At 47.5% G+C, this 13,465-nt stretch overlaps 1 protein-coding gene across 7 annotated transcripts in view; it reads right to left on the minus strand.

Annotated features, from left to right (window-relative positions):
• Positions 1-1,682: 1,682 nt before the first annotated feature.
• Tex26 (testis expressed 26) overlaps positions 1,683-13,465 on the minus strand; it is a 38,106-nt gene continuing 26,323 nt past the window's right edge. For 2 of the 7 annotated variants that reach the window (XR_015634114.1, XR_015634115.1), the window contains exons 5-7: positions 11,413-11,589; positions 9,104-9,246; positions 1,689-2,346 (exon numbers count right to left, since the gene is read on the minus strand). Coding sequence is in view for 5 of the 7 variants with exons in the window: in NM_001134603.1 (NP_001128075.1) it covers positions 2,252-2,346; positions 9,104-9,265; positions 11,413-11,589 (434 nt within the window). In the remaining 2 variants the exon portion in view is untranslated. Of the gene's footprint in view, positions 2,347-9,103; positions 9,266-10,790; positions 11,002-11,412; positions 11,590-13,465 lie in introns of those variants that run through there. The other 5 variants (XM_087579113.1, XM_087579112.1, XM_087579114.1 and 2 more) reach the window with 3 other exon arrangements.

Consider the following 13,465-nt stretch of genomic DNA (forward strand, 5'->3'; position numbering starts at 1 on the left):
TAAGGTGGGACTTCTAATCCCAGTGAGTGGGTCTCTGGTGAGGACCAGAAAATGAGAGACTTGCTGTGAAAGACTTGCCATGACACGTTCACCTTGAACAGATCACCAGAGTCACCATGAGGATACATGAAAGAAGAGGCAGGGTAAGTGACGACGGGATGTGTGGCTGGGAAGTGGGCCAGGCCAGCATGGTTGGTTAGAACAGCTCAGAAGCTGCCCAGCTTAGCACCCAAAGCCTTAAATAAACACACCAGGTCGCCATGTCACTGGGGACAATAGAAAAGCCCCAAATTACTCTCACGCTCCAGAAGCAGAGGCAGGTGGATGTCTGTGAGTTTGAGGTCAGCCTGCTGTATGTGGTGAGTTCTAGGATACGCTTGAACGAGTAAGGATTTGCTACACTGCCTTCAATGGGGAAGCTTTCTCACCAGCTGAGTGTAAATCAGAACATGGAGCTTTCGATGCAGAGAAATAAGGAATAGGAAGGAGAGCTAGCTCTGTATAAAGGACCGCATTAATAAGCAATTGACCATCGATAGCACGCTTATGACTAATTTTAAATGGGGGGGGGGTCTCTAATAAAACAAACTCTAAATTATCTAAACATCTAAACTGGAGAGAGAGCTCACGCTGCATGCTCAGGAGATGGAATTAGGAGCAAAACACGAAGTGAGAAAACAAAAATGTTTAATTTTTTTTTTCTCACCAGACAAAGGGAGGACTGAGTGACCAAACAAAGGCACTGAGGATAGAGGGACTGTGCCATTCACACACACACATGTGGGTGGAGAGAATACTTAGATTTAGTAATAACGGTGTGTGATGAATAGCGAAAACGAAGCTCACATGCTTAAAAGGTAGAGAAGACTGGGAAAATGGAAGAGGAAGGGTGGCAAATGGCAATCATGGTATAGAAACCCCAAACCAGGGGGTTCTCTGTCACAATGGGGTGACCAGCATCAGAACACACAGTCTGACCTGTTATACAAGGTAAGACCCAGGCAAAGGCCTGGAAAGCAAGAGACAAAAACAGACCGAGAGCTGGAGGAGTGGCCCAATGGTTAGAGCACTGGCTGCTCTCACAGAGAGGACCTGACTTCAGTTCCCAGCGCCCACACGGTGACTCACAACCATGTATAACTCCAGTTTCTGAAGATCTGTTGCCCTCTTCTGACCCTCCAGGCTATCAAGCATGTATATAGTCAAATATATGTTTAGACAGAAGACCCCCACACAGGAATCTTTAATAGAGGGAGGAAACAGACTTGAAATGGAGGCAGGGAGGCGTGTGCAGTAGAAGCAAAGAAAACAAGGAGGTGTGGTGTTTTAATTGTGATCCAAATGTAATTCAACCTGAAAGCAATTACCAAGCTTTAAAAAGGGCGGTGTAATGAGAAAGGCAGGGGAGAGTCTTTACATAATCTGGGCTGTCAGAAATAAAGCAGAGTGTGCTGGAGAGAAGGCTCTGCAGTGAGAAACACTGGGTGCTTTTTTAAGAGGACCCTGGTTCTGTTCCCAGCACCCACGTGGTAGCTGAGTCTGTAGCTCTAGTTTCAGACGCCCTCTTCTGGTCTTCTGGGGTACTGCCTGCGTGGGGAGCGCTATATACCTGTGGGCAAAACAACTATACACATAAAATAAAAAATAATTTAAAAAAATGTATGAAAATAAATTCCAAAGATGCATGGGGAGATTAATAAGACCGTATTTATTGTTTGATGTTTTAAAATATCTTTTTCAAGACTCGACAGTTCAAGAATACTGTTAAGGCAACAATAAGGATTTCAGAAGTACATAAATGAATCTTTTTCTCATATATGCTTATAAAAATATAAATTAATCGTATACTGGAATAGCCACATACAGGGAAGCTTTGATGAATTCTCCAAAGCGTGAAGATTGTTTTTTCTAGCATTCAAAACAAAAATCAACCACGGAAATGTCCTTAAGAACTTTTTTGCTATTGGGAAGCTGAAATTTCTCTGAAGAGGAACTCAAGGTTGAAAGCAAAAGCTGTAAAAATAAATAAAAGAAAAAAGAAAGATGTGGTATCTAAACCTTCGAGACACAGGTATGTGTGTGTGTATGGGGGGTGGGCGAGATTAGAACTTTAAATCCTTCCACTTTAGCAAATCAGAACATGCAGGTCCATACTAGCACAATATATTTGGAGAAATTTCACCTATTTTTCTTGATTATTATTATTTCTTGATTATTAGAAAACGACTGAAGCTTCCTCTGTCCACCGGTCTCACGGTCTCTTCCTGTGACTTTGTTTTCCATTCTCCTTTGGCAGTGCCTCGGTGTCACGGTGAGAATGGATGAAGCGCTCTAGAATCTGTCGGTCTGCGAATGAAGAAGAGGTTCCCTATTTCATTAGGAAACAGCAGAATCCTAGGAGGAAGCACATGTCTGTCTGTCCAAACCCCCTCTGTAGAGCAAGCTGGCCTTGAACTCATGGACATCCACCTGCCTCTGCCTTCCAAGTGTGACACCACGTCCAGGAATGCCCCTCGCTTGTCTCTCTTCTCTAGATGCAGGTCACCATACCTTGCATTGTGAGAAGCACTAAGCATTGTGTGTGTGTGTGTGTGTGTGTGTGTGTGTGTGTGTGTGTGGTCACATATTAATGTGACGTTAATTAAATAGTAATCTACAGAGATGAGGAAAACTGGGGCCTGTCCTGAACACTCTGTAGAAGTCACGGCTGTTTTCTTCCCACCCAACATGGGTTGGCTTCGCTGTATCGAGCCATAACTGTGTACCATTGGGAAGCTCTTCAGCTCGGCCTCTGGTTCCTCATCTGTGAAGCAGAGTCCCGTGTGATTCTGAACAGTCATAGCTGTTCAACCTTGATAACATTCATACAGACTGGGACTGTGAAACTCTGAATTCCCAGAACTGTCATCCGGCATTGATCCTCTTGCTCAATGTCACAATGCCAGCAGAGGCTGGTAGATCAAGGCCGCGTGCGTGCGTGCGTGAGTGTTAAGAAAAATTATTTCTATCAAATACTACTAGCCTACCAAGGAGAAATATACCATAGGTTTCTCCCACCTTAACGTTTATGCAAAGAAATTAAAATTTATTTAATGTATATAATATGTATATATTTATATCATTTATATATTATGTATGTACCATACATAAATATGTATATGTATACCTGCATGCCAGAGAAGGGCATCAGATCCCATTGCAGATGGTTGTGAGCTACCATGTGGTTGCTGGGATTTGAACTCAGGACCTCTAGGAAGAGCAGTCAGTGCTCTTAACCACTGAGCCATCTCTCCAGCCTGGAATTCAAAATTCTTAACAGACTGGTAAAACTTCATTCATGGACAAGTCCTCCTGCTGAATTCCCAGAGTTTGATGGCCGGGAGTAGCTCAGTCCTCCCTTCCCTTCCATCATGCCCCTTTCCGATCAGGAGTAGGCTGTGAGGCTGAACCATGGCCATGAGGAACATCCAGGTCTCCTTGTATTAGGGACCAGAGACAGAGGCCATCTTGGCCTTGCTAGTTCAGTTTAGGTCCTGGCCTACACTTTCTACAAAAACAAATGACCTTCCCAGGCTACTTTCACTTTGTGCTCATGTTCCTTTGCGAGATACCACAGTCAGTCTCTTTCAACAGTGCAGAGGGGGTGTTAGGTTTTCTCTACTGTTACATCTATTTGAGTGATTCCTATTCTGCCCCATACCTTCCCTCATCCCAGTCTCTGCCTTTAAAACTCACATGTACCTCCCACACAAAGCACACTGACCTTACAAGCAATGTTTGTCAGTTGACTTTCGTACACAGGCGAGCCACACCCATTTGGAGACAAAGTTTATTCCCACCACCCTGAAGGTCCTTCTCGAGGCTTCCCGGTCAAGGCTGCTGTCGAGAGGCAGCCTCTGGTGTGGTTTCTTTCACCACCGATGAAATTTGCCTGCTTTGAACCTTCAAATGAACGGAACCACACAGAGGCTAATCTTCAATATTTTTTGTTCAGCGTCTTTTGAGTTTGGACACCTCATTTAATACATCCGGAAGGAGCTCCCCTTTTACTGCCAAGCTGTTAAAATATCACGCTTCATTTTTTCCCCCTGATGACGGAAATGGGGACCAGTTCTGTGATATTAATGAGTGAAACTGTTTAAGTATTTTTATCCAAGTCCTTTCGTGGCTGTACGCCTTCTTTTTCCGAGGGCCAATATCCAGAGACGGAATTAAGTCATGACGTAGACATATGTTTAACCTTGTAAGGTGCCATCAGGGCTTTTCCCAGAGTGATTCCACGACTTGATATTCCCTGGCATGTGGGAATTCTGAATGTTCTGGGTCATCACCAACTGCTGCCACCCGCCTGGTCCTCGTCAGCTTGTAGTAGTGTTGGAGTTTATATTGAAGTATGCAAGCAATAAGTGTCCTTCTCACAAGGAAGACATGCGAGGGTAAACCAAGCAGAGTCCCTATAAGCCAAAAGAGACGACCCAGTGTCCGTCAAACAGTCGTCAAGCTGTGGAAACGTCACCAGCTGTTCTCCGGCTGCCGTGTTTGTGGTGCTTGACCCTGAGTGACAGCTTGACTGCATTCAGCTGTGCCTAGGCCTTCTGGGGCACACTTGTCTGTCTGTTGGGGTGCTTCCCGAGATGACCACCAACTCATGGAAAGGCGAGTAAAGGTGGCACCTCGATGTGGGTGGCACTTTCAAAGGACGACCTGGGTAAGAGAAATACAAAGAGAAAGCAGCCTGCGGGTAAATACTTCAACCTGAGCCGACATGGGGGTGTCTGTCTCTGCTGCTGCCACGCTGGGCTGACCTCCGTGACCTCCACGGACTCCAAGATTCTCCAGAGAATGTCTGGGCTTAATGCGGTCCCCGATTGGGAGTGATGAACTTCCTGGCTTGGGCAGCCATCTTGTTCACCGCGTCTCCAGACGGCCATCACTGGACCATGCAGCCCGTACCACACACAGCAGTCTGATTAGTCCCCCTTTGTACAAATATTCTGTTTCTGTCGTTCCGATGTGTGTCCTCTGGACTTTATGCTGTTCCCTCTGCTGGAGCAGCCCTGTCACTTCTTGGTACGAGGACTACATTGACCAGAAAGCCCATCTCTCCTTCACGTTGGATCGGGGCTAACAGCGCCTCCTACAGGCCCTTCCTAGAGTCAAAGATCCCTTTAATGATGGCATGTGTCATTATACTTCTCTGTCTTTCTACTCTGCACAAGCGTTTCCTCGATAGGAAAACGCTTTATTTTTATTTTTTATCTTTATTTATAGTAAGCTAGCACTATAGACAATCGATGAAGTTTTCTGGGTGGGTAAATGCATGCATTCTTTTTTTTTTTTTTTTTTTTTTTTGGTTCTTTTTTTCGGAGCTGGGGACCGAACCCAGGGCCTTGCGCTTCCTAGGCAAGCGCTCTACCGCTGAGCTAAATCCCCAACCCGCATGCATTCTTTTAAAAATAAATGTATTTTATGTTTGTGGGTGCTCTGCCTGAGTGTGTGTCTGCACATCACATGCATGCAGTGCCCACAGAGGTCTGAATAGGACCTCGGATCCCTTGGAACTGGAGTTAAAGACGGTTTGGGGCTGCCAGATGGATGCTGGGAATTTAATCTGGCTCCTCCGGAAGAACAGCCTATGCTCTCAACCAAAATACCTTATGAATTTTATGCTAGGGAAGAAAAAAAAAAAAAAACCCAGGGAGTCAGAGCTTGAAAAGAAATGCAGAAAACTAGGTTTAAGATAATTCTACCGCTCAAGTGGGAGGAGAGTGGGCAGACAGTTTACCAGCAGATGACGTATGCAGGAGCTATCCGCTCCTGAAAAAAACATAGCCTGTCCACTCAGGACGCTGTCCCAAGCGTCTTGAAACACACTCAATATGGGTTTAAGCATCCTTGTTCCAAATGGCTCAGACCTCAACATGTTTCAAGTTTATTCTCTTGGATTTAGGAACATGGGCGAGGTCTGCATGGTAAGGTCTCTTGGAGATTGGATCCGAGTCCAAACACAACCGGCTTCCCTTCTGAATCGTATCCGCAAGCCCGGGATAATTACGCACATTTTTCTCATGCCTGTGTGCTTTCACCGTGACACTTGGTGTGAAGTAAGGTGTGGAATTTTTCACTTGTGGTTCCGTGGGTGCTCGAAGGGTTTCAGATTTCACAGTAGAGATGTTCGTACCAAGCTGTGCCAAAGGAGAGTTCATGGACACAGAGGTCTGCTCTCGGTGCCTCTCTGCTTCAGTTACCAGCTCCACGCTTCCCCCTCTCCCTTCCTCAGCCTGTCTGCTCTTCACATTGACTCCCGTGTTACTAAGGTGGGAAGACTAATGTCCCTCCCCTCCCCTCCTCTCCCCTCCTTTCCCCTTCCCTTCCCTCCCTGTCTCTCTTCTCTCATTCCCCTCCTCCTTTCTCTCCCTTCCTCCCTCCCTCCTTCTCCTCCTCCCTCCCTCCCTCCCTCCCTCCCTCCCTCCCTCCTTCCCTCCCTCCCTCTCTCCTTCCCTGTCTTTCTCTTTCCATCAAAATACCACTGCCCAGGTCTGTTCCACAAAAGTTGGCTACTTACGAGAGACAATCCAAGGCGAAGCCAGTAATAACCGAGTCTGAGACATCTCAGTCTCTTCGGTCTGAAAGCGAGCCGAACCCCCACTGTGAAAATGCTTCTGGCATTGTCCACAGCTGACTGGCATTTCGTATCATCTCTGACACTAGACAATGACAGGAGGTTGGCTGCATAAAAGCTTTAAGGGAACCTCCTACTTGCCAGTTGGCCCCTTCCCCAAAATCCAACTCGTGGATGAGGGCATCGAAGCTGGAGGGGCGTGGCTTCTTCAGTAGCCGGGCAAAGCTCTGGGTCACGTGCCTCCTGCTACCTGCCTTCCAGTGCATCCCCTGGGGAACCGAGAAGGAACTGTTGGTTTGTTGGGGTATCTGGAAGAGGTAATCCTGACCGGCTGGAAAAATCTCATTGACTGGAAAGTTCATCTATCCTGAGGAGAACAGATGTCAAGTTAACAGCAGTTAGTTGAGGAGTCCCTGGCTTTTGGTCTTGGGGAGCAAGGCCAAGATTGCTCACGTACAGAGTGTAGGAAATCAGATTGTGTCCAGTCTGATGGCTGCATCTGGTATGACCAGTCCTTGGTCCCTAGGCAGACACCAACCGCTTCTGCAGGGAGCAAAATTACTCCGACTGTGGGGCCAAGGGATGTGGCTCCTAAAGGTAAAATGAGCCCTGCGCTCGCAAGGCAGCCTGGCTTTGCTGGTGGGCTTCTTTCTGGCTTCTGCTTGTGTCTTCAGGGACTTTCGTGCTGCAGGCTTCTGGCAGCCTCTTGGTTCTTCCTGAAGAGACAGCCTGGCCCTGAGGCATCTGTTGAAAAGGACGAGGATCCCAGGAGGAAACACACTTTGGCCTCCATAGGAGGCAAAGCAGCTGCTTGGCCCTGACTCCAACATCCAGACACTTGTTTCTCCTTCTTGGGACGTGTACGCACGTGTGTGCTCTTGAGTGTGTGTGTGCATGTGTACCTATGTGTTTGTGAGCATGAGTGTGTGTTCATGTGCATGTGTGTGCATGTGTGTGCATGCATGTGTGTGTGTGCATGTGTGTGTGTGTGCCTATGTGTTTTTGAGCATGTGTGTTCATGTGTGCATGCGTGTGCATGTGTGTATGTGTGTGTTTGTATGTGTATGTGTGTGTGCGTGTGCCTATGTGTTTTTGAGCATGTGTGTTCATGTGTGCATGTGTGTGCATGTGTGTGCATGCATGTGTGTGTGTAGCTGTTTTCCGTCCTTAATGAAGTATAAAGGGCTAAAGCAATGACTCAGTAAACACATACTTTGCAAACATAAGGATGTGAGTTTGAATCCCCCTTGCCCATATGAAAAAGCCAGGCATGATTTCAAGGGCCTCTAAATGATCCCAGCCCTGGGAAGCAGAGATGGGAGGCTCTCAAGGAGTTTGCCAGTCAGCTGAACCAGCCAACACCAGGCTTCTGATTCAAGATGAGGCAAAGCAAGAAGGCAAGTGAAAAGTTGGGCACTCACGTGCCAGCATACAGTGGGCTTCAGTCTTGTTTGGAGCAGGAGATCGCAGTGGTGGGGTGGGGGTAGAATTAGTTTTAGAGCTCTGTGGCAGGGGAGGATGGGACAGATGAGGAGCGGTGATTGGGGCTTCATAGGACACAGAGAAGGGTAAGGTAGATGGGTGCAGCCGGAGAGCAGCTGAGCAACTCGGGGAGCCACCTGCAGCACAAGCCAGGCACAGAAAAGGACATTGCTGCTGCTCACACAGCGCCGTGTGCACAAAGTTGTGTGCAGGAGACATCTTAGGGAATTTATATCAGACCCTCTTCCTATGTCTTTCTTACTTTCTTCTTGAAGCTTCAAGGTGCACAGAAATTCACATTGGGTGGATGCTGACACACTGGGTTGTGAACGCACATGCGCGTGCACACACGCTCACATGCTCACACATGCACACATGAACACACACACACACACACACACACACACACACACACAGAGGCTGCTGACAGGCGGCTCTGGGAAAGACGGCTTTCCCTCCTCAGGATCCTTTGTCCTCTTGCTGACTTTCTCGGGTGACGAGTCGTCCCAGAGCTGCTCCTGATGATCAAGTCACACTCTACCTGGTGTGCAGTGGGTGTGAACTATAGGGATTCATGTGTGTGTGTGTGAACAGCCTGACACTTAAAAAACATACACCCAGACAGGAAACTCAAGCGTCAACAAAACTCAACAGTATAAAAGCCAACTTTTGCTTGAGAGACGGGGAGTCATCCCAGCACACACAGCTCAACCACAGACCAGGCGAGACCAGACACCTCACACTTGTGTGAACAAACAGAGATGGAATCTCTGGTGGGCCTTCGAGGAAAGTAAATTTCAACACATTGAAATTCGCATGGCATTATGGGATTGTTTTTTTCAAAGTGGTTTCTGTCTTTTGGGGTTTTGTTTGTTTGTTTTTTGTTTTTCTATTTGATTCCAGCTGTTGCAAACAGCTCGTTAGCAATAGGAACAGCATAGAAAGAAAGACTTTCCCTATCCTAATGAGTGTATGAAGTGGTGACTTGAGCCCCCTTACCTTTGTAGGAAACACTTTCCAGGTACTTGTGGATTTGACTCGGGGAGAATGAGTCTAGGATCGTCAGGAAGTCCAGGCAGGCTTTCCCGTAGTCACTCTCGTACGTGGTCTGCTTCTTTGTGCGTTCCTGGTTCCGAATATAACTGTGTAGCACAGAAGGCACTGTAGTGACACACGGTAGGCGGCATAGGTTGTCAGTAAGCCCAGAACGTCTGTTCAAGCACAACCCTCACACCCGAGCCCCGCCTACTCAGTGGAGCCCCGCCTACTCAGCGCCCTACTGGAAGCTACCTAGTCATCCTACCAACGACAAGGGGCCGTGCCAAAATGCTGGGGGTTGGAAGGGGTCAGGTATGGGAGACATGGCCCAAAGTCTTCAGTGTGGTCGCCATTTTCATAAAACCAGCTCTTCGTGTCTTAAGTTCTTACACACCGTATGTAAGGTTTACCAATTGCTTAATAATAAATGGTCATTGTAAATGTTCCGTTTCTATTCTGGACGCCCCTCTGCATCCTCGGAGGAGCACAGGAAGAGACCCCTTTCCTGCGAGTGACCTAGGAAGCCTTAGGATGGCCACTTAGCAAGCACGTGCTGTTCATTCCGGCTAGAAGCAGTCCCGGAAGCAGGCAACCGCAACCACTCATGTTGGGTATGAATTATGGCTTGGGTGGTGTGGAGGCTGGGATTTGCGGATCTATAATTTTTAAACAAGGAAGACATGATGTTTTAAAAAGATGATTTTTTAAAAAAAAAAATAAGTGGTTCAACTTTTGTGAAACACTAACACCTTAAATACTGTCCCCGGTTCCTTTTAAGGAGTCAGATGTAAGGAACGTGGTTGGGGAAGAGGCCTCAATGTTTCCCCCAGGTGGAGAGCAACCAGAGTCTGGAAACCGCTTTAACTGAGAAAGAACACTTAGGAGGCATCACCAGTGGTTCCCATGGGATAGAAGATTTTTACCCATTAACTTCCTTTAAGAAACAGAATCGGGGGGTATAAGCTTTGAAAAAATTCTCCCAGCTGTAAGAACTCTGTTGGATTATCCAACAATGAGGTCACCTCCTTGGAGTGTAGAGCATTGCCCTACATGATAATCAAGGACGGAGTCAGCCCTCCGAAACGATAGACCACCATCTTGAAATTCACACAAGAGCCAAGGCTCCGGACTGGATGTCCGTCTTCTCCTTCCATCTAGCAGACCTAGGAGTATTGAACTTAGGCCATCAGGCTGGGCTGCAAGCACCTTTACCAGCTAAGCCATCTCATCAGCCCATCGAGTTATTTCCTTAACAGGTGGCTTAGAGGTTGCCTGGTGTCAGAAATTTTAAAAACATTCCTACCAAAAGCGATGGGGAATCAGGATTGCTGAGATAGAGAGCTAAACCTGAGGCTGTGCGGTTGACAAGTCTGACGAGATTCCCATCTAATCTGTCATTCCAGGGCATCTCCTGACTCCGTCATTGCTCCCGAAGTGCCATCTCTGTAAGGTGTAAGCTGGTAGCCGTCTGGAATTCGCTCGCCCTGAGGTTGTAGCTACAGCAGTATGAGCATTCTGCATGGCTATTATCAAAACTGTCTGCCAGGGGCTTCTGTGCCAATTGACTGGTGATGTCAAGCCGTAGACAGCAGCAATGGCTGCTTCTCGACAAACAAAAAAAACAACAAAAAAAAAAGCAAACAAAAACAACTGTTGTGCAAACTTTAATTTCAGGGCTCACGCCCAAGGGTGGGAACCCGAAGATGGAGAAGCAGTACTCAGAGGCCTGCATCAGGAGCCAGGCAGGGTGAACCAGAGTAGCAAAGACGTCAGAAACTTCCAACCACAGTGTAGGTACAATTCACCACTGGTTCTGCCCGCTGGGCACCAGGGCAGACCCAAAGTCCTAGGTACAGGGGCTGGAGAGATGGCTCAGTGGTTAAGAACACCGGCTGCTCTTGCAGGGGTCACACGTTCAGTTTTCAGCATCAACACGGTTACCTTATAACCATCTGGATCTAGTCCCAGAGGAGCCAAGGCCCTCTTCAGGTCTCCTCGGGCACACGTCACACACACACACACACACACACACACACACACACACACACACACACAAAACACCCATACACATTTTTTAAAAAAGACCCCCAGGTTCTAGTTCCCTCACCCCCGACCCTTACACTTTAGTCTCCGCGTGATGGGTGTTAGAGACAGACCCAGGTCGATTCCTTGTCAGTAAACAGTAAAACGCTTTCTTTTCAAAAGTCGGTGCCCTAGCGTTAGCTTCTGAGTGGGTCCCTATGCAGCTGTGATATCCAAAGGTCACTTACCTAGACCCTGGGAAGCAGCAGGCAGGCTCGAGTAGCATCCGTATTTGAAACTAAGGTCGTGCAGTTCTGGAATCTTAGCTGGAATTTGGTAATTTTGTCGAAACTCAGTGTTCAGAGACTGGGGCAGGAGAGATTTCCGGTCCTGGGACCTGGGAAATTTTTTCATGGGCTTCGTAGCTGGGACGAGAAAGGAAGTCAACAGTTACCATGGTGAGTCGTGTTTGAGTAGCTTGTCATCGAGTCGCACTTCGGCCGGTAGCTTACAGTGCGCACCATGACAACGGACTCTCCTTGCGTTTGGACGTATAGTCGGGACAGAGTGCCCCAAGCAAGAGAGTACTCTCCACTCTCAGACCTGGGGGTCGATGCTCAACTCTGGCCACACGTAGTTCTGGAATGGCTAGATATTTGTATCTCTGAGGTGAGTCCTTAGGAACATGCCGCTGGGAACAGAAATCACTGGTGACCCTCCCGGGGTCGGCCTCAGTCTTTGCGAGCAAACCAGGGGAGAGACTTAGGGGGTGGCTGAAATTGTCCTACGAAGCAAGATTCCCAGTTAAATCGGAATGCCGAGTAAGCAGTGGTTACCTTTTCACAGTGTGACTAGGTATAAATATTCATTACCCGATACGGATCACAATTCATTTTAACTGGGCAGCCTGGAGTGGCTGTGATCATCCTACTACCGGGAATGAGCTGGTCAAAGTGTGCCCCTTCGCTGAGAGAGGGGTGAGGTGCGTCGCTGTCACTGGTGGACAATAACGTGTCGTTATTTCTTCAGAGTTTTCCCACTAAAATCCTCTGTAAGGTGGGCCCCTTTACAGAGGAGGGTCAGTTTTCCCTCAGCCATATGTATGTATATATCCTCTGGGTTCACGTTCTTTGGCTCCTTCCGGCTTTTCTATGACGGGAGGTTATGGATGAAAAGCAAACCTCACTTAGCCAGAAATTCTCATCTTCTTTAAAGCGCAGTGGTAAGCCTCCCAGGTTTATTTTCCATTGTTAACTAGGATACTCTTACCAGTCAGTTATGCCAACCCTGACCCCAGTAAGATGCTGGCTCCCATTAAGAGGAGCACAAATTTCTGGAGCCTTCCATTCTTTGTGTCCTGTGGTATAGCAGTGATTTGCGTCCGTTTTACGTGCTGAAGGTCCTACATTCGAGCCCCAGTGGAACTGTGATGAAAAAAAAGATTCTTGGCCATGTGTGAGGGCAGCCTGGTCTACACAGTGAGCTAGCTATAGGCTAGCTAACCAGGGGTTACATAGTAAGACCTTGTCTCAAAATCAAAACTAAGCAAGGCTCTGCAGAAAGGCACGGTCTGAAAGGAAATATAGATGGCCACGCAAAATCATTAGCACCACTGATGAGCCCCAACATGCAAACAGCCAACCACGTTCTCCAAGCCCCAACATGCAAACAGCCAGCCAAGTTCTCTAAGCCCCAACATGCAATCCACCAAAACCAAGTTCGCCAAGTCTGAATGTGCCAACAGCTGCTTTTCAGTGCTTCTTTTCATTGGCTTTAACTCACCAGTGAGTCAGCACTCAAAACCAAGACACGGTCTCTAGTCCTCAGAAGCTTAAACTGTTAAAGGAACACAGGATAGAACAGCAGGATGCAGTAGATCCTTACACATTGTTATGATGGAAACACTCAAACAGGAGCATATGCACTTACGCATGGGCGTGCACACACACACATTTGTGCACACATACACACACATGCACACAAATACACAAACACATGTGCACACACACATGCATGCACACTAGCATATACACACACACATTTGTGCACATACATGTACACACATATGCACACAAACACACAAACGTGCACACATGCATGCACACTAACATACACATACGCACACACATGCACACATGTGAGCACATACTCACACGTGTGCGTGCATATGCACACACATATGAGGGCACACACAAACGTGCATGCACATGCACATGCGCACACCCCCCCCACACACACTGGCCACTGAGTTGAGAATCTGAGAACCTTCCAGGATGGAAATGAAGCCAATGCCTAGCCTTC

The sequence above is a fragment of the Rattus norvegicus genome, chromosome 12, assembly GCF_021556685.1.
Source record: "Rattus norvegicus strain SHRSP/BbbUtx chromosome 12, alternate assembly SHRSP_T2T, whole genome shotgun sequence".
In the NCBI taxonomy this organism is placed as follows: Eukaryota; Metazoa; Chordata; class Mammalia; order Rodentia; family Muridae; genus Rattus; species Rattus norvegicus.